Here is a 20,886-nt window from a genome sequence, read left to right as displayed (position 1 = left end):
AAGAATATTTTTTTTTATAATTACACCCATCACAGGAACTGTCAGTATCTAATGAAGGATAATTTCAGCTATTATAAGAAGCTTAAAAGATCATTTTCATGAATAATTCGTAATATGAATCATTAAATTCAAACAATGTCAGAAATTTCAAAAAAAAAAAAAAAGAAAGAAAGAAAAGAAAAATATTTTAGGTGTCTGAAAGTAACCGTCCCTCTGGAGGCAGAATCCAGTTTCTGACATGCCCAGAAACAACACAACACATGAGGAAGATCTTTGTGTGAGGGGAGGAAACATAAATTGGCTCATGTCACATCCCACTTTAAATCTTTCACCAGGTCCCCCCAGGCTGAGGATAAAATATATACAAGCCTCTTAGCCAGCCACATGGAGCACTCCTTGCCCTGACCCCTGAGTGTCTCTCCAGCTCATCTCTCACCTCTTCCACCCACTGAGAAAGAAAACCTGTCGAAAATGAAACGAACCTACACTGGAAGCAGAACCAAGAGGCAGAGAGATCTATCTTCCTGATACACTGTTTGTGCACCTGGACCCAGCCATACCTGCACCCTAGGCTTCTTGGATCTTTTTGTTGGCCTCAGTGGTTTCTGTTTTTGCTAAAGGTGGCAGGGGGTGGGGGTGGGGGGTTCTAGTACTAAAATAAGGCAGGCTTAAACAGCTCCTGAGGGATCGGCAGAATCACAGGCCAAAGCCCACAGAGCACTAAGCAGGGGACACAGTGGGAGGTGAGGCCAGGCAGGTGGCGATGGTGATGGCGGCGGTGGTGGGGCTGGTGGTGATGATGATGGCAGTGGTGATGGTAGCGGTGGTGTGCCCGGTGGTGGTGGTATGTGCGCACACGCGCACACATGCTGGGGTCACGGGGTGGTCAGGATCAATGTAAGAGCGATTGGGCTAGACCTGAGAAGACAGATCACCTGTTAGACGGCGTGGCTAACAGGTGTGTCCGTGTTGCACGGTGGCAAAGCCTCCACTGCACTCTCCTCGAGGAGACTGGATGACCAAAGGAGAACTCCCTTCACCAAAGGAAATCGGTCTGTGTCCCACCTTACAACTATAAAGACATTATGTATTAACATACGTACAATTTTTCAGTAAGAGGAATCATGTTTAGACCTTAAATAAGGGAAGGAAGGAGGAATGGCCTTGACCAATGAACAAAATATCAAACTTGTGCACTAGATTACAAGATTCCAGAAGAATACCCCTTTCTATAAAATGATGATTTTCAAACTACAGGTTGTATCCCTTTAGTAAGATGGCAAAAAAAATTCAGCGAGTCACAACTGATGTTTGTTAAAATGGAACAGGATATAACACGTGAGACTATTTGCACGTTGCAAAGCTTAAGTATTGTTCCAGGAAGACTGTCTTGAATATATCTAGACATGAGTATGTGTGCTTAAAAGCATATTTCTTACTGGGAGCCACAGTCAAAAAGGGTTGAAAACCACTTTTATAAAAGACATCAGGTCCTTAAAAAAGATGTCAGATCAGAGAGGACAGCTGATGACATGACATACTGGTTTCAAACCAAAAGGCAGCTGATGAGCACAGAACCCCCACTTTCACTCTGCGACTATACTTCTATAAATCTTTCCCACCAAAATGAAGCCTCCAGGATATAAGGACACATGTATACGGGGCTTATTACAATACTGTTTGTAGTGGCAAAAACCTAGCAACAACTTAAATGCCATTGACAGCAGAATGATTTAAAAACCTATAGCACAGCCACAATGGGCTCTAATATGCAGCTGTTGAAAAGAATGATTTAGATCTGTAGCTGTTTACCTGGAGGAGGAGTCATAACTGTTACATGATGTACTGTTACCTGAGAAAGGCTAAGTACCTCAGGGGTCAGCAAATTTTTCTTCAAAGGGCCAGATGGTACATATTTTCAGTTTCTCTGGCCATGTGTTCTCTGCTGGAACCAGTACTCAACTCTTCCGTTGTACTGAGAAGGCACATATAGACAATACATATAATAAATGGGTGTGGCTGTGTTCCAGTAAAACTTTATGTACAAAAACAGATGACATGTCCATGGGCCATAGTTTGCCAACCTCTGATAGGAACTGTCATCCCATTTGGGTTGGCGGGGGGCAAATAGGAGAACTGGTATACTTGTGTTTGTAGAGTATCGATTTGCATAAGTTTACATATATCAATTAGCTCTGGTTGTCTAAAATGAATAGCGTTGGGGGGCAGATTATTAACCTCTTTATACATCTCTGTATTGTTGGGCTTGTTATAAAGAGTACACATAACTGTTTTTAAAATTCCAATAAAATATTCATCAATAAAAGTATGTATAAAATACAAGCTATCTAGTGACTGCTTTCATTACAATCAGTTCCAATATACTTAACCATTTTCTTAGCATTGCAAATAACAGAAGGGACCGTCTATAGTTCATATTTAATTGGGTGTCAACTGTCATACAAAGAACTCTGCAGCTAGAAATTGTCCAAACATGGTGGAAAGTGTAATAAGTCATTGGAAACTATGAAAATAAATTTTATTCTCTCCCAGTGGGAGACCAAATGACATACAGTAGTTTAAAACTTAAGCTTATAATTGATCCACTGTTAACTGAGCCAGGTAGTTACTATCCGCATATTACAGATGAAGTGGCTGAGTTTATGCCGTCTCAAAATGGCATGACAGGTGTGCATTAAGCCAAGATTTAGGCCTAGGTCTGAATCCTAGTTTAATCCAATTCTCTCAACACTGACCAGTAGCTGATCAATATGACATAGGCCCATGGTAAATGCAAGCCTTCATGCTCCAAAGGCACCCTAGCTTCACAGGGAAATTAAGCATGGGACACAAAGTAATTGACTACTTCTTAAAAATAAAGAGGATGACTCTGTTTCACCCAAACAGGGAGAATTTCAAAGTGCTGGGCACTTGGCCATGTGGGTGGAAAACAGACTAAGCTTCCCAGCATTCCTTGCAGCTAGGTGTGGCCACATGAAAGTGTCACCGGTAAATTGCAGAAGAAAAGGTTAATGAGCTGAAAGACTTAGCAATAGAAACTATCCAAAATGAAACATACAGAGAGAAAAGAAAATGCCAGGTAACGCGCCCACGATCGCAGTGCTGGCAAGGGCTTCCTGGGCTAGACCCACGGTCTACACCTTCGTGCTCTAACACTTCCCGGCATGGGCTGCCTTCATGAACGCTGTTCTATTCGCCTCTGGAAACGCGTAGCCAGCTTGCAGGCCCATCAAACCCCACTTCCTGTCATCTTGGCACGTGTGTTGCCGACAGGCACTTGACCTAATTTACATTCATATTGTACCACCGCTGGTTTTTCTATTAAAATACCAATTATTTTGTTATTTGTTTATGCCATGAGCTTTCTTCTTAGCCCATAAAGTCCATGTGTCAAAAAGGGGGTATGGGGTCTCTAAGCCCTCAGGCAGGGTGTTTACCCCAAGCGTGTTCACAGAGCAAAGTGCTATACCGATCTGGAAGAACATAGTGCCAAATTTTAGTAATGCTTGAGGGTTGAGAAATTATTTTTATTTTCTCCTTTTCTGCTTGTCTGTATCTTATTTTAATTCTCTAGATAAATATGGTTTCATTTTTTAACAAGGAAAGTAAACACAAATTGTTTTCCAACAATAAAGTTGCTGAAAAACAATTGGAAGGCAAGCCATGATGAGCTCAGCAGACTGCTTTTGGCCCATGGGTGTATGTTTGCTTACTGTCTATTCCAAATCCTTCATTTTACCCAGAAGGAAGCCAAGGCCACAGAAGCAAGGCCTCGAAACTGTTTCTGCACCATTCCTGGTTGCCCGGCAATGGGACCCCTGCCCTGTGCTAATGACATTATAATGAGACAAACCATGTGCAAATATAGGCATGAGTCATCAAAGGCCTAATTGGCTCCACCTGGGGAAGGAAGGCATTCTTTCAGAGGGACTGGGTACCAAAACAGATGAGATTACGAGGAAAAGGTCAGAGAGAAATGGAAGGGTCATGGGGAGCCAGGCAAGGGGAGAAGTCTAGGGTGTAACACGCACCTAGAACGCCTCCCAGTAACTCGGTCAAGTGCACCCAAGTAACACGTCACATGGCTCAAGTCCACATCCTCGCCTGTTCTGCTTACTGGCTTCCGGGCGCTCCGTCCCCAGGAGGCCAGGTTACTGTCCCTGCCCTGTCACCAGCCTGGGAGCTCCCCAGGGGCAGGTACTGTGTGTCACTTCTGTCTCAGGACATCCCTGATCTGCTCACCACTCACCAGCTGTGCGCCTGGGCGATGATGAGGACAACAGTTGGACACTCACACAGTGGGTGCAGGGACTTTGAGCCACACAGGTCAGCCCCGCTCTGTGCTCTCGCCGACCTTTCGCAGCTCCAGTTTCCCCACCTGTAAAGCGCGGGTGATAATAGTACCGACCTCACAGGAAGCTGCCTAGTAAGCAGTTAGCACAGGGCCTGGCTCACGGTGCTTCACCGTGTTATCTATTATTGTTATGAGGCACTCAATAAATCCATTCACCCCTTCACTCATTCACGCACCAAACATCCACTGACCATCTATCTACCAGGTGTCAGGTATCTTAGAAGCTGGGTGCACAGCAGTATCAAAACCAAGTCAGTCTGCTCTCAGAACTTATGTCCTGGTAAACGTTTATTGAATATGTCACTAAAGAAAGAAAGAAAGAAAAATTGTGTATAATAAAACAGGCAGCAATACTACAGATCTGGGAGTGACAAGTGGGGGAAATGACAGTGGGGAATCACAGAAGGCTTCCTGGGGGCAGTGACATCTGACTATGAATCAGGGGCTTGCTGGGCAGTCAGAAGATTCCAGACAGAGTGAATAGAAGGCAGAAGGGCGAGAAGGCATTCCACCTAGAGGGGTGAGGAGGCAGTGTATTTCTACTGAAGTGGAAAGAATGAAATTGAGGCCATAAAACAGTGAAATAACCCCACATGAAGAGATGGGCTTTCTCTCTTTTTTTCAGTTCAGTCCAAGAAGAAAAAAAAAATTAGACAAGTCACTCTCAGCCAGGGTACAAAGCACCATTACCCACCCAAGCAAAGCAAAAGGACCAGTTGTCTTATAAAAGCTATAATCAGAAAGTTAAAACAGAGTTTTCAGAACCAAAGTGGCATTTAACAAAATGGGCCACCTGTCAGCTTCCAGGAAGCAGAGAAGCTGACCTCCAAACGAGATGCTGACGGACAAACTGCAGGACAATAAGCACAGTGCCGAGACAGCCCTAAAAAGTAACGATGACAATGACAAATACATGTCTGGCCAAGGCCTCCAAGGAGAGAGCTGAAGTGCCCCAGATGGTCCTGTTCTGTGTCTGGACCTGTGCTTCCTACCTAACAATAAAAAGGAAAGGAACAAAAATCATGAATCGATACTTGGTATCTCCAGACAATTGCTTTTGCAATGATTTAGGAGGAGAAAGCATCCTGACGGGCAAAAAATCAAGCTGAGCAAATAAAACATTATCCCTTATGGAAGTCTCCAGAGAGGCCACTTCTAAAACCACAGACTGGGTCCTCTCACAGCTGTGACCCTGTGCCTTTGATGAAGCTTTTCCCAGTAGTGACGGCACTAAGGGATGGCTTGGGGGGATTTTAGCAACCCTCACCCCCTGCCCCACAAAATTTCCATCAGCCTCACCTTCCCAAAAGCCACCAGGGAAGGTCACCTATCCAATAGCCAACTGTCCCTCCTTCCTTATGTGCCAATAAAGCAACCACATTTCTCAGCTTTCCTTGCAATTAGGGGAGCCCCAACAACTCTAGGTAGAAGTCATTTGGGGGAAAGGGGTCCTGAAAGGCTCCTTAAAAAAAGCTTATTATCCTTAAAGCTTTAAATCCTCACAGAATTCATCTGTGAAGTGCACTCTGCCTTTCCCCACTTCCTGCTACTACCCGCCTGAAATACAGATGTGATGGCTGGAACACCAGCTTCCAACTAGGTGCCATGAAGATAAGAAGCCACGTACTGAAGATGGTGGAGGAAAGAGAGAAAAGCAGCCTAAGTGCCCAACGATCACAAAACCCTCACAGTAGCCCTGACTAGACTCCTCACTTCTGGGTATGTGTTAGGCTCGGAGAAAAGCCAGCCTTGTGGAAGCCATTGTTACCTGGGCTTTCTTTTTCAATCGGACACACCTTGTCCACCTGACACAGGAGCCCAAAGAAACACACAAATTCAGCAAAAACAGAGTGCATGCTATGCAGATGCAGCCTCAAGACAAGGCCTCCGAACCCCATCCCAACAAACACACCAGGCCTCTCCCACATACAAATTCTGGAGGCACCAGTGACTCCCATGGCACCCCAGCTGCACGGGCATCTGTGTTTTTGCCAGCATCCTCTCTTCTCGTATCAGAACCCATCCTATTTCGGGGGGGGCCCGCCCCTCTCCCATTCTCAATCCGGTGTGTGTGGATGGAGCTGCTCTCCCCTCAGCCCCTTGCAGAAATGAGCATGAACCTGACTAGGCCCATCAGCGTTCTAACTGCCCCCCGAGTCCCCAGGATTAGCTGCAATGGGGCATGCCACCCACGGTGGGCCAGTCGGAGCTCATCCGGAAACATCTGTGGGTGCGATCAGTAAGCACACCCTCAACTGTACTTACAACTTTTAACACTTTTCATTAATCTGAAACAAATGTGGAAGAGTATCTGTTAAATCTGGGTGCTGAGCACATTGGGGATGTTCTGTACAGTACCCCCCCCCCTGGACTTTTCTGGCAAATTCTAACTTTTAAAAAACCAGAGCATGGGCCAGTGTCCTGGGAATGTCTTCCCGGTGCTACCAGTACCGAGCACTAACTAATAAAAGCCAGGTAACGAGGCTACCTGTTCAGATCTTTATTGAAAGGTCAGGAAACCAGCTAACCACACAAATATCATTTTACCAGGAGAATGGACAACGAAGCTTCCAGAGGTTTACTCTACAATTATCACCATAATTATTCACCCACTTTCAGAAATTAACGTACAGGTGTTCTGCTAATGTTCCTTGACCTTCCACGGCCTGGATGCACTTCAAAATGCATCTCCAGGCCAAAATAACTTCAATAATTGCCTGGTACTTTACACATGTCATCACTTTGAAACTTCAAATAATTCTGCGAAGTCAACATTATTAACCTCTACTCCGCAAACGAAAACATTCAAGCCCTGAGTTAAAAACACTCCAAGAATTTGGAGCTAGTAAATGACAGAGCTGAGATTTGACCCAGATCCCCCCAACTGAAAAACTGTTGCCTGCCTTTTGCCTCCGTGCTCCACCGTCCCTTCTTCATGCTCTTTCTCTGTACTGTGCAAGGAGGAGCCTTCGCGGAAGAAGGAAAAAAATGCCAGTTGCACGCCTTGCCTACACACACCACTGCTACTGGAGGGTGGTCAGTTTTTCCCCAAGGCCGATGTCCAGCTCTGAGTCCCTCAAGCTCTGACCCGTCTCCCAGGTGGCTGATGGCACACCACCAGATTTCAGTCACCCAGGGAGAAGAGGGCAAAGGAGGGGGCTTTCCTCCAGACAGAACCAACCACCCAGCCCCAGGCAGAGGCTGCCCCACACGGGCAGGTATCTCTTGGTTATCATCACACACCACCTCTGAGGGAGTACAGTAATACCTTGGTTCGTAAGCATAATTCGTTCTGGAAACAAACTACTCGTATTGCAAGACATCGCTCATTTACCACGTTAAATCGTATCAGAAACGTTTGCTCGTTTTGCAGAACATTCGCAAACCAAGTCACTCGCAATCCAAGGTTTTACTGAATATGGATCTGGTCTGGGTGGGAATTTTGGCTCTTTCTGGGCAGATGACCGTAATGGTTAATTTCATGTGGCTGGGCCACGGTGCCCAGATATTTGGTCAAACACCAGTCTAAATGTCACTGTGAAGGTATTTTTTAGATATGATTAACATGGAAGCCAGTAGGCTTTGAGGAAAACAAGTCACCCTCCACAATATGGGTGGGCCATCGTTCAATTCTCTGAAGGCCTGAAAAGACTGAGATCCCCAGAAGAAGGAATTCTGCCTCCAGACTGCCTCAGGCTTGAGCAGCAACCTCAGCTCTTCCCTGGGTCTCCAGCCTGTCGACCTGCCTTGTGGATGCCGGAGTTCCCAACCCCAAAAATAGCATGAGCCTACTCCTTATAATCAATCAGTCAAATCTCTCTATAGATATGTAGATAGAGGTAGAGGTAGGAATAGGGATAGGGACAGGGATAGGGATAGAGATGATGGAGATTAGAGATAGAGATAGAAATATAGGGATAGAGAGAAGTAGAGGTAGGGGCAGGGGTAGCGAGAGAGAGACATACATGTGTGCATGTATATATGCATATGTATGTATATCCATGTGTATATGTATATGCACGTATGTATATCCATGTATATGTGTGTGTGCACACATGTATGTGAATAGGTTTGGGGGTACTTCAGGGGAAACCAGAAACACCTCTCAGAAAGGGGAGGTACAACCTGGTCTCTTCATCCCGATTAATGACTGACAAGAAAATCAGTTATTTCTGACAGACATGTATCTTTGCCACATTCTCGCTACTGCAGACCCTTACAAGGCTACTGGGCATTCCCTCTGAGACTCTAAGAGCACAAACCCAAAAATAAGCACGTGGGGTACAAGGTCCCTTTCTAAGGAGCCACACAGATGGCTTGGAAGATGGGAACCACATGCATCAAAGTGGGCGCCCAGCTCAAACTCACGCCCCGCTTCCGTGATCTTAGCGCTCTTGCCGGAAGGCAGCTGCCCAGCCAGAGACAAGTCCCAGGCCCCTTTGCATCTGGGTGGGACCATGTGACTAGTCCTCACGCATGGACCGTGAGCAGAGTGGAATGGGACACTTCTAGGAGAAGAAGGGAGAAGAACAATACAGTGAAACCTTGGATTGCGAGTAACATGGTTTGCGAGTGCTCCGCAAGACGAGCAAACATTTCTAATACATTTTAACGTGGTAAATGAGCAATGTCTTGCAATACGAGTAGTTTGTTTCCGGAGTGAATAATGCTTGCAAACCAAGGTATTACTGTAATTATTCTCTTCCTCCTAAGCAGTAGGTAACATCGCAGCCACAGACTTCTTCCTGCTCAGAGAATGCTGTTCCCAGCTATAGCAACGTGTCTGCTACTCTGAAATCACCCCAAGAGTGCTTGGAGAGAGGCTGGCAACAAGTTTTTCTTAAACACGCACTGTGTACTTGATCAACACACACACAGAAACAAGTTTCTAAGTCACAGGTCATCCTTTGTGTGGTCAGACTACATACACGAAGCGGGATTGCAAAGTCACCCACGAGAGCAAACAACCTAACGCCGACCTTGGTTACCGCTCAGAGTAAGCGCGATAGGAAGTTCAGAGTGATGAGATTCCTTTAAGGTGACGGGAGAGGAACTGGTTCTCGGAACAAATGCAACATCTGGGATGGCCAAGGATATGAAAAACGGCATTTCCGGAAGAGGAAATCAGATGGGAAAAGGGACGAGAAAGTGGTCGGGGTGGGGGTACAGGGCAGACAAGTGTGGCTGCAACGAAGCTTCACGATGAGCAGGAAGAGGGGGAGGAAATTGGACACAGATAAGGGCCAGGCTCTGCTGGGAGGTACAGGTTAGAGGAAGAAGGAAACGTGGCTGACACCCACTGTGCATCCTTGAGGCGGCCCGGAGGTGGGATGGGGCGGGCACAGTAAAAGCCCTGTGTCCATTCCCACCGTGGCGGTGAACAGCGGGCTTCCCAGTGCCCCACCCACCGCCCAGTCTTTCTAATTGGTGGCACCTATTTGGAGTGACAAGTGCAGAAGCCGAATCTGGATTTAAGAAATAAATTAATGTAACCTTGAGTGACTTGAGGTGTCTACCGCTGGCCAAGAACTGGAGAGTGCGGGCACATTTGTAGCATATTGGCAGAACCTGAGCTTCATTCATTTGAAAGTGATATCCTCCGAGGCCGTGGTTCTCAGTGGCCAAGCACCGAGGTTGTTTTAACGCCCTAGGTGACTCAGTACGGAGCCAAGACTAGGAGCCACGGTGCTAACCGGGGAAAGATGGTCGAGTGGTTGATAAGGAAACTAGTGGGGAGAGAAGCTGTCTCCTCCGCTGGGTTGCTGAGGAGATTAAACCCCGCGCTGCCGGCAGCCTCTTGCCAGCATGAGAACACCTGCCTGAAAATGGAGCCTGTGCACAGTGGGGCCCCGGAGCCGGGGCGCGTGGGCTCCCAGGGGCCCGATGTACGCATCCGTCCCATTTCCGCACTCAGTGACAGTGCTGGCAGCTGGAAGTCAGCCACAGTGGGGACATTACACCATGGAAATCAGCACTCACTCTGCATCAGGGCTTGTTCCTCCCCGGAGGGCTGCTTATTAAACATTTCCCAGCACGCACGGCCAGTACGGGGCGGGCGGGAGGGGACAGCTTAGGAATGGGGGGCGGGGGTGGGGTGAGGGATCAAGCCGTCCCTCATGATGGGGACTCCTAGACGTCCGTTTTGTTTTGGTTAAGCCATATTAAATTGGATTTTATGGCTCTTACATTCTCCGAAAGATGAAACCATGGGAGAGTCAAAGCCACGTGCTAACGGAATCATAAGAAGCAGAAACTGCACATGATCAGAAGCATGTGGCTGGAGGCACAACTGGAAGCAGCAGTGACGTGGGACGCCGCACACTGTCGCTGAGGCACGAGAGTGAACCCATGATGTCGCCTGCTGCTGAGCTCCCCAAAGCTGCCGTGGATCTTCAACACCTGAACGCCACGAGGCAGGTCCTCAGATTTCCATCCCTCTGTGTTATAAACACGTATGGAGGGCCGGCCGAGTGGCGCGTTGGTTAGGAGCTGGCTTGGGACGCCAGAGGGCCCCGGTTCGGATCCCACATATGAGGGCCAGTGACACTGCCCTCCACAGCTAAGATGCTGAACAACAGCTCAACCTGGAGCTGGGCTGCCGTGAGTCACCGGCGACGGTGTAGGCTGCAGCCCCTGCTGCAGTGGGTTGCCATGGGCTACCGTGTGTAGCCAGCAGCCAGCGTGAGTGGGCCAGCAGCCGCCGTGAGCGGCCGTCCAGAAGCCGGCGACTGATCTGCCTCGCCCGGGAAGAGCGCAATGATGGTGCCAACTTGGGCCAGTGAAGCAACGTCCTCCACAACTAGACTGAAGAACAAAACGACAGCAACTTGTCTGTTCCCCTTCCCCCAATTCCCCAGTGCTGTTCCCATCCCCCAATTCCCCAATTAAAAAAAAAATCTTAAAAAAAAAAAAAACATGTATGGAGCGCACACCACGGGCCATGCTCTGTGCAAGGGACTTTGAACACAGCAGGGAGAAAACAGGCCAGATCCCTGCTCTTGTGCATTGTCCAGTGCAGGGCGAGGTACGGACGGTAAACATGGGCGGGATTAACAAGCAGGATGCTGTGAGGTACTGGAAGTGCTGTGATAAAGGCAGCAATGGAATAAAGAATGAGGGAGACAGGGTCGGAGGGGGTGACGCCTGAACAGAAATCTGCATGGCAAGGTGGAATCAGCCATGCAGAGATGGAGGGAGGAGCACTCCAGCAGAGGGACAGTAAGTGCAAAGGCCCTGAGGCAGGAATTAGCCTGAAGGCCAGTGTGGCTGGGGCGGAGAAAGGAAGAGCCAGATCTCACCAAGCCCAAGGCCACCATCAAGAAGTCCCCACTGGGTTTTCAACAGCAGAGTGATGGGATCTGGCTTGTTTCCATGAGGTTCTGTGTTATCCCACTGGAAACACACACACAGACACACACACACAGACACACACACACAGACACACACACACACACACACACACACACAGAGTCATGAGCTAGCTTTCCTTGCAGCCAAGAAGCCTGCCTCAAACAAAGACAGCTCTGCCTCTGTGCACACTGGGGGAACGTGAGGCCACCCCAGGGGAAAGAGCCCAAAGCCTACGTGATTGAGGCTGCGGGAGAAACAGTTACGCTGCATGCGCCCTCGAAACAATGCAGGCTCTGGAACTCTACCTGCCCCCCCGGTTCCAGCGCCCCACTGTGCGCGGCCTCCATTTTCAGGCAGGCGCTCTCATGCTGGCAAGAGGCTGCCGGCAGCGCTGGGTTTAATCTTCTCTCAGCCATGACCAGCCATCTCCACCCAATCAGGCTTCTTAACCATCCGCCCTATTTTCTGGGAGACCAGGGAAAGGCCCCTACGTGAGCGCAGGGAGTCGGCGTGTACACATGCAGCGGGGCACGGGCATCCGCGAGCACGCCACATGCAGGCAGGCACGACACGGGGGAGAGGCTGACGACTTCCTCTTTTTTAACTTCTTTTGTTTCTTAAACTTTTAAAAGTGCTCCCAAGCTACCCTCATCTGTCGAATTACTCCCACGGTATCTCCTGATTACACCGAGTGCCACCAGCAACAGGCCAATTTCGTCTCCCTCTGTCCCCGAGCCTACAGCAGATTCATTAAATGGAGATGCCCACCAGAGCTTGCAGCCTTAAAATCCATCACGATGGAATAGGACTGCGGTGGCCAGGACAGATGATGACAGTGGACTGTACCTAACGAGAGGGAGGCCTCACCACAGCAACAGACACGGCATATTTGGAAAGACAGACCCCAGGGAAATCGCAGCCCTTCCAGCGGACAGGATGAACTCCAGATCCAGCAAAGAGCTAAGAGTTTGCCACGGAGCATACGGGCTATCGAAAACCAACTGAAGCTTGAAAATAGGGGCAGGGGAGGTGGGTGCCATTATTGTTCTGATGAACGAGAAGTTCAGGGTTGGACTGTCACATCACACACAGCTGGATTCAGGGTCTCAAAGGACCTGATGAGAACTCGGTTCCTCTCTGTCTCTCAGCTCAGCAACTCTGTGTGATGGCCTCATTCCCAGCTCCACAAGGAGATAAGACAATGACAGTGGCCCCAGCCTTCAGAGAGAGAAAGAACTCTTCATGATAGCCAACAGGAGCCCTGAGGCTCAGCTGCAGCCAGTTGGCTAAGGTCAAGTGCGGGGCGGACGGCAGAGCCCCACCCATGTCACAGGACTGACAGTGTGTGAGGGTGCTGCTCAAATGAAAAACGGAGCCAGTGGGACCTGACACGGCCGAGGACACAGATGCCACTACACACAGGCAGATGTGGGCATCAACCTAAGCCATGTGACAAGGGCAGACCCAGGGCTTTCTGGAATGTCCCGTTCAGCTGCCTCTGGCACGAGAATCTCTCCTTCCGTGCAAAAAGTAAGATTGCAGGCAAACGCCCTCAGGAGAGCCCGGAGAAGCCCAGCATCTAGCAAGGTTCTGTTCAGCAGTGCAGACCTTCATAGCAATGTCCTCCCGTGGGACACTCAGAGAAACCAGCCGCCCCAGCTGCACACACAACCATTGAGCACACCCAAAAAGTAAGACCAAGGGCCCACTGGACAGTGGGGCCACAACCATACAGCTCTGGGGAAGGGGGGAGCAGGGGGCGGGGCTTCATCACCAAAGTCCAGAGCAGGCTGGTGGCAGGAATTGCCCCCAGGACTGGTCCTGGTGACCCCAGAGGTGGGACAAGTGTGGACTGGGACAAGGACTCCCCTTGTTTGACCAGACAAGTAGACTATGCACAGGTGTGGGGGAGCGGCGGGGGGCTGTCCTGGCCCACGTGTGGCTGCAAATCAAAGGCCCAGCCCTCCTCTGGGGTCCCAAGTTCATCCACCGGGGGACCTCTGACCAAAAACCCCAACCTTCAAAACATCAACCTCTCACCAGAGGCTCCATAAGATGATGAAAAGCTGGCCCATCTATGATAAAGGTAATACCTCACCTTAACTGAATATTTATATTAGTTTCCTATTGCTGCTATAACCAACTGCCACAAATGTAGTGCTTTAAAACAGCACAGATTTAATACCCTATCGTTCAGGAGGTCAGAAGTCCCAAATGGTCTTACATGCTAAAATCAAGGTGTCCCAGGGCTGCGTTCCTTCTAGAGGCTCTAGGGGATAATCCCATTCCTTGTCTGTTCCCCTTTTTTGGAGGATGCCCACATTCCTTGGCTTGCGGCCCCCTCCTTCATCTTCAAAGCGTATCACTCCACCCTGCTTCCGTTGTGCCATCTTCTCCCTAACCCTCCTGCCTGCTTCTTAGAAGGGCCCTTGGGATCACATTGGGGCCATCTGGATAAACCAGAATAATCTCACCATGTCAGGATCCTGAATCACATTTGAAAAGTCCTTTTTCCCACGTAAGGTGGTATATTCACAGATTCTGGGGATTCGGACATGCACCTCTTTGGGGGACCATTATTCTGTGGACCTCAGCGTTTTCCAGATCCCAGACTCTGACCTACGCATGCCATCTGAGTTACATCCCTTAATAGTTAATCCTCACGGCAAGAACCTATGAAGTACAGGCTATTTTAATCCTAATTTTATGAGTGTACAAAGGGGCTGTGAGAGGTAAAGAGGTAAAAGTACTAATAATATTCATTGCTAACATTTATTGAGTGGCTACTACATATCAGACATTATTTAAAGTCCGTTCCATGTACTAATCCATCTCATCTTCCCCCAAAACCCTGTGAGGAAGGTACTGTTATAATTCCCATGTGACAGAGGAAGCAACTAAGTCACTGAAAGGTCATATAGTTGCCCAGGGGAGGCCTCAGTGTCTTTACCACAGAAGTCATTCATCCACTAATGTCCCTCGTGACCTTATGACATGCAGGATGCACAGCGTTCCCCAAATGTTTTGGCTGTGACCTCTGCTTCCATGGGGGTAGGCGCAGGCACCAGGATGAAGTGACACCCTAGAAGAATGACAGACAGCTGGGACAAGCCTTCCTTCTGTTAACACAGCCTTTCTCCAGTTGGTCAGAGGCGATAAAGGAATGTCCACTCCCTAAACCACACTCCTGACCCAGCCCTGCTGGTCCTAGGATCGCCCTCAGGGGGCACCTCAGCAGCTGCCATCATCACAGCTCTGAGCGGACGGCCTCCATCCTGGGGCCACCACGGTAATGCCCTCGGCCTCACTCGCCACCTCATACCTGATTGGTGAGATTCTCAGTTGAGTAGAGTGGACGTATTATTTAAAAAATTAACACCCCCATGGACTCTCTTCTCTCTTGGTTCCCGCTAGGTGAGAATAATTCTGCAGATGCAACGACCCATCACAAAAGGGTCCCTGAGTGGCAGTGTACCAGGGAGTGTGACTGGCTGCAGGTCAAGCTGGAGTTTCCAACCAACTATCAGTCAGAAACATGTTGTTTTGCTCACTGTGGGTCTGATTCCTGCACCTGTGTCTTAGAACTTGAGGGGAAAGGAGAGAGGCCATGATTAATTACAGTCTCTCAGGAAACAGTTATTTTCTGACCGCCTGTTATGAAGCAAGTACAAAATATGTAGGTATCACATTCTCTCTCTCTCCCTCTCACCTCTCTCCACCAACATCCAACAGAACTAGCACTGCTCAGAACTCTGATATCCCTCCAAGCTAAAAACAGGAAAAGGGCCCTATGAGGAGCCAGAAGTTATAGCGTCTCTCCAATAGCGGCTTGCCCAGGCCTGGAGACCTTTCCCTCCCCAAGTGATGAACATCAAGCCACTGGACATGTGAACCGCCCAACTAGTTCCCACTCTGACTCAATCAGCAGCCATCAGGTGAGACTCTAGCTCCCTAAATTCATCAGCCCAGAGGGAAGACAGGCTTCAGCATCAGACGCGGGCCTTCTGGTCTACCCAATGGCTCCATTCTCTTTACCAATGAATTAACTGCTCTGCTGATTGTATGTCACTCTCTGTGTGCTTGGCTAACGAGAGTCCATTCCTAAGAGAATGAGCCGGTCTTGTGAATACCACCCATCAGGTATCTGAGGCTAAGGGGGTTCAACTGCTCCCAGGGCCCCTCACTGAGCTGCCAGACTTATCCAGACAACAAGCCAACTTACACACATCTTGCTTGAAATTTCAGCAATAAGCCTGAGGTGAAAAGGTGAATTTACAGAGTGACCCCTGCTCATCCTCCGTAAGTGCACCTGCCCAAGCCTGGCTCCATGGGGAGGGAAAAAGGCTGTGCAAGTTCCTTAACAAGAGAACGGATTGCATGTCCAATGAGTTACAATGGCAATTTAATGGCCGAGCCAGTTCCCTGTGGACACGATGGTCCTTATGACATAGGCCTAAGGCTGGAGGGAGACCACCACATGCTTAAAGATGAGACAGACCCAAAAACGCAAATGGAGCCATAGCTTTTGGGAAATCCTCGGGCGTTACCAAGGAAAAAGAGCACTTAGGTGGTGAATAACCCACCCTCAATTCTGGACCAGATTAGGGAGAAAGACTCTTTCAATTAGTTGATGAGGCCACCCAAAACTCTATTCCATATACTGCTAATTAAATCATGGTTGTCTTAGAGGGACTATATCACTCTTTTAAAAAAGGACGAGGGTATTTGAAATTTGATATCTGTAAAATTAGAGGTTGTCAACAATCTACTCTAAAGGTCCATTTTAAGTGTTTTGTTTTGTTTTGTTTTTATCCTGGAGGCATTTTTCCACAACGACAATGTGGTAATGAAGGTGAGGATCCCAGCGTAGCCCTCAGCAATCCATTCAACCCTGAAGACACTTGGGCCTAAATGTACATGTACTCTTTTCCTGACAGATGAGCTCACAGTTTCATAAATAATTTATTGCCAAAGGATAAAAATAAGTTTCATATCCTCAAACTATAAGGTTTATATTGTAAAGAACGCACTCTGAATTCCCACCTTGAATCTGGGAAACCGGCAGCTATCTCTATGGCCATCCCTCTAACACCCAGAGCCAAGGAATTCATAGATCAGAAAGGACTCTCTCTCTCTCCCCAACCTCTCCTGCCCCTGGTCCTCCAACTCCCCAGAAACCTGAGCCACCCCAGACTGGCCAGGACACCCCAAAGAACCTTGTCTGACAAGGGCACCCCAAGTCACCCCAGCCTGGCTGGAGAAAGCCAAGCCACCACAGCCTGGTCAGGACACATACTCAATGCAACAAACCAGCTGTGGATAAGGAGCAAATCTCAAGCTGAGTAGTAGGTGACATCACTTGAAAATAAGATAAAAGCTCTTGAAATGCACTCCCAAGTGCAATTTCTAATGAGGCTGCTTCATGGTGCCTGGGACATAGCCGGTGCTCACTAGTATTTGTCAAGTGAGAGATGAACTTCAATAAGCAAAACAGGGCATCCATACGTGCCCACACTTGAGGACCTTCACACGAATCTTCCACTGATGATGACTCACAGACAAGGTAGATGGCCTTGAATTACACGGTAAGAAACAGAGGGGTAAAGGACTGCTGCTTCACAGAGCAGCCAAATGTGCTTAATTCTCTCCACTCCAATCCATTTAAGGACTATCTCCACTTTGCCCTGAAGAGTCTCCTACCCGGCTTTGGCTCAGGGCACTCGGGCCGGGTCTTAGGAAAGGGAACTTTGGCTGCCATGCGAAACCATTCTGCACACTGTAGGTTCCATGTCCCCATTTGGAGGGCATCACTCCCAAAATGCTCCTATTCAGAAATGCATTTTATAGGGTAAGGGTTATTAAGTCAAAAGAAAGCTGGTGGTCTTCCTCCTTTCCCAGGCCTGAATTTCTGACTGCACCAAATCAAAGCTCTGTGTACGTAGAGTGTAGATTTCTCAGAAGGTGGTGGCATGGTCCACAGATCGCCTGCACTAGAGTCACACTTCTAGATGGGCAAATCCAGAGCCCATCCTAGATCCACTGTAAGAACACTTAAGAGGAGGAATTCTCTTCTGCTCTGAGAAGAGGCATATTTAGTAGGCTCCCCCAGGTAATTCCTCTGCACACTGAACTTTCAGAACTTGATAATGCAAAGAACCAGGGATTTGAAAGAAAATGGCCTGAGTTCATTTCCACCCCAGATACACGTACTAGTTCCATAAGCTGTCCTGAGCCTCCAATATTGAACTTTTTAAAATAGAGGAAAAAGACCTACTCATCACAGGGTTACTGGGTCAAATGAGAACTTGCTTGGAAGGGGTAAAGGGCCAGACAAATACTATTCATTCAAAACATGTAAGGAATAGAATGAATGGCTACAAAACCCAGGTACTGGGAAAACAAAGAAGAAAAGTAAAAAGTTGGAAAACCAACATATACATAACTCCATAGAATGAAATAAAGTCAGGGCCATAATGGCAATATCTGTCATGAAAAGGGTGATACGCCCACAGAGCAAACCAAGATCAATGATTAATTCCGCAGATGAGCCAACTCAGACTGGTAAGAGTTACAGACCAATCATAAATGAAGTAAGGCACGTTATTAAAAATAAAATCACCAATATGTTGAACCTGATCAAACAGACCATAAGAAATAAAAACTTCAAAACAAATGCAACTCTTTAAGATACTATGCAAGCCATATCTAGATTCCAATCCTGCATCCCTCTATGACATAGAAAAATAGCATGCATGGCGCACCTGTGATATGGCAGATGCCACACTGGAAGCTTAGCGTTGTTTTGGTAAATCCCTACAAAGACCTCATGACATTGGTGGGATGTTTCCTCTTATAGATGGCAAAATAACTCCAAGAGGCCAAGTTATAAGGGGTGAGCCTGAATTCACCTCCAGGTCCGGCGGACTCCCAGACCTGTGAGCATGGAGCGTACACCCGTTTGTTAAAATGTCCACATGCCAAGAGCTCATTTTTGTTTCAGAAAATCTTGTAATGGTCTGTTTGGTCGAAGGCTGCAAGACACTTCAGCCAAAGATAAATGTACTTTCTTCAGGCTGACCTGAGAACAATTTTAGTAGATTCATGACAGTTAAACTGTAGCCAAACTGCAGGAAGAAGCAGCATATGGTACCACCTCCTTTGTGAGATCTTGTCAAGTGATCGTTTTTCTATCTCCTTGTATTTCTGATTAATAATATCAGTAATAGCTAAAATGCACTCAGTGCTTACTCTCTGGTAAGCATTATGCTAACAGGTCTACATGGATTGCCTCATGAGGTAGGTGCTGTCAACTACCCCTATTTTAGAGATGAGAAACCAAGGCACAGAGAGATGAGGAAACATAACCAGAGCTGGGGTTGGAACTTGGTCCGCCGAAGCCCAGCGCTCTGATGCTCTCACCCCTGACTTGAGGTGACTTAATCAGGCTGCAAGGTTCACTACCTTGTAAGTGTGTCTGGACTCCAGACATAAAATTCCCTAAGTACACAAACTGATAGGACTGTTGCTAATAATCTAGCAAGTAAGTCTTACAATATTAGTTTAGCAAAAATACACAGCGGGGCTTTCCATCTAATTAATTTTCCGGGATCCTGTTTTTCTAATTCATCCGCCTACGTACGCATCACATGCCAAGTGTCTCCTATGTGCCAGGCACAGAGGTGATAAAGATGTGAAAGTCTGGCCCCTCCCACCCCAGCCAGTCACCCCTCACCTTCAGCTGTTTGACCTTCTCTTTTCAGCATCTGGACAGCTCCTACATATTTCTTCAGCTGGACTTTGAGCACCTCGTTTTCCCTGCAGGTACAAGAATGTTAAAAAAATATTTTTTTAAATTGGCAATTTAGACAGGGGGAGGGGGGAGAGTCTGTGTAAAGAAAAACACACAGTGTGTATCTTATAAATATTAATACATGTTCTAGATCATCACGGGGAAAGACGACACTAGCAAGGGCACGTTTGCAGAATGCCTTTAAGAACTTTTCTTTCGCGATGGAAATCAGCTCACCGGCTGAAGCGCCCACAAATTCAGGGCGCTGACATTTGCTGTGCTCACGGTATTTGACTCTGTCAGTCAGTTAGGTGCCCGTTCTGTGTCAGGCCCTCTGTATTGTTCTCTCATTTACAGGAGCACGAACCAGGTACTGTGTATTCAACCTGGGGAATCCTCTTAATATTTTTATTAACCACTACATGTATTGATTATTCGCCATTTACCAGGCATCACGTGACGTCTTTAGGGATCCCATTTAATCCTTCCAAGGGATTATCACAACACCCATTTTATAGATGAGGAAAGTGAGGCATAAGCAGGGGAAGCTAGCCAAGTCCACATCCACCCCCACGTAAGACTGTGCTGTGAAACATGAAACTCAGGCTATGACAACACCCACTCTACTGAATTTGCTCCCCAGGTACAGTGGCTGGCTAAGGCAAAGGACAGGAGGGCTGGGGGAGAACGCTACGATTTGTTCAGTGTTTATGACATAGCTCAGACCTCAAATACGTGACCTCATTGAATCGTGCATGCATTCATTCACTTATCCACTCTTCCTTCGGTGGGGAAGTGTTACCAAGTGACTTTAATGACCCTGTAGAATATTCCCCGTTTCACAGGAGAGGAATGGGGACACGGATAAGGTCTCTGACCCAGGTCACAAATAGGACACACTGCCAAGATCCAAACCACGTCTCTCAGTCCCAAGGGCCAGAGAGCTTTTCTTGGTCTCCCTCAGGATTTGGAGTTTCTCACCAGCTACCCCAGACAGAGGTGCCTCTTTCACATCTTCTACCTCTGCACCTCCCACACAGGTCTTAAGCCTGAGTGTCTTTAAACTTGCTAGGATATTTCATCACAGTGAAAAGAGCTTTAAGACTGGGTTTCTTTTATGATTATGAAAATAAATTTTAAAATAAAAATGCTCCTTGCAAAATACTCACACAATTAGTAGACATTTAAGAAGGAGTGTAATAATCAGCTGAAAATCCAACACCTTGAAATAAACCCAACATTTTTATAGCTATCTGATCTTACCTCTCTCTAGGCACGCACGCACACAAGCCCAAATATAATTTTTTGGATGAAACATCTTTTGCACTCCTTTAATTTTTTGTTTGAAGATTTTTTCCCCTTGTTTACTGTT

General features: G+C 47.6%; 1 protein-coding gene across 3 annotated transcripts in view; it reads right to left on the bottom strand.

Moving 5' to 3' along the window:
• The window catches only part of SNX29 (sorting nexin 29), a 482,345-nt gene that overhangs the window by 286,996 nt on the left and 174,463 nt on the right, over positions 1 to 20,886 (bottom strand). For all 3 annotated transcript variants that reach the window (XM_019650893.1, XM_019650895.1, XM_019650896.1), the window contains one exon: positions 19,458 to 19,540. In XM_019650893.1, coding sequence (XP_019506438.1) covers positions 19,458 to 19,540 — 83 coding nt within the window. The remainder of the gene's footprint in view (positions 1 to 19,457; positions 19,541 to 20,886) is intronic.

This window comes from Hipposideros armiger, unplaced genomic scaffold (genome assembly GCF_001890085.2).
Source record: "Hipposideros armiger isolate ML-2016 unplaced genomic scaffold, ASM189008v1 scaffold_149, whole genome shotgun sequence".
NCBI classification, from domain to species: Eukaryota; Metazoa; Chordata; class Mammalia; order Chiroptera; family Hipposideridae; genus Hipposideros; species Hipposideros armiger.
The sequence above is the reverse complement of the archived record's forward strand: the minus strand, read 5'-3'. Positions and strand labels throughout refer to the sequence as shown.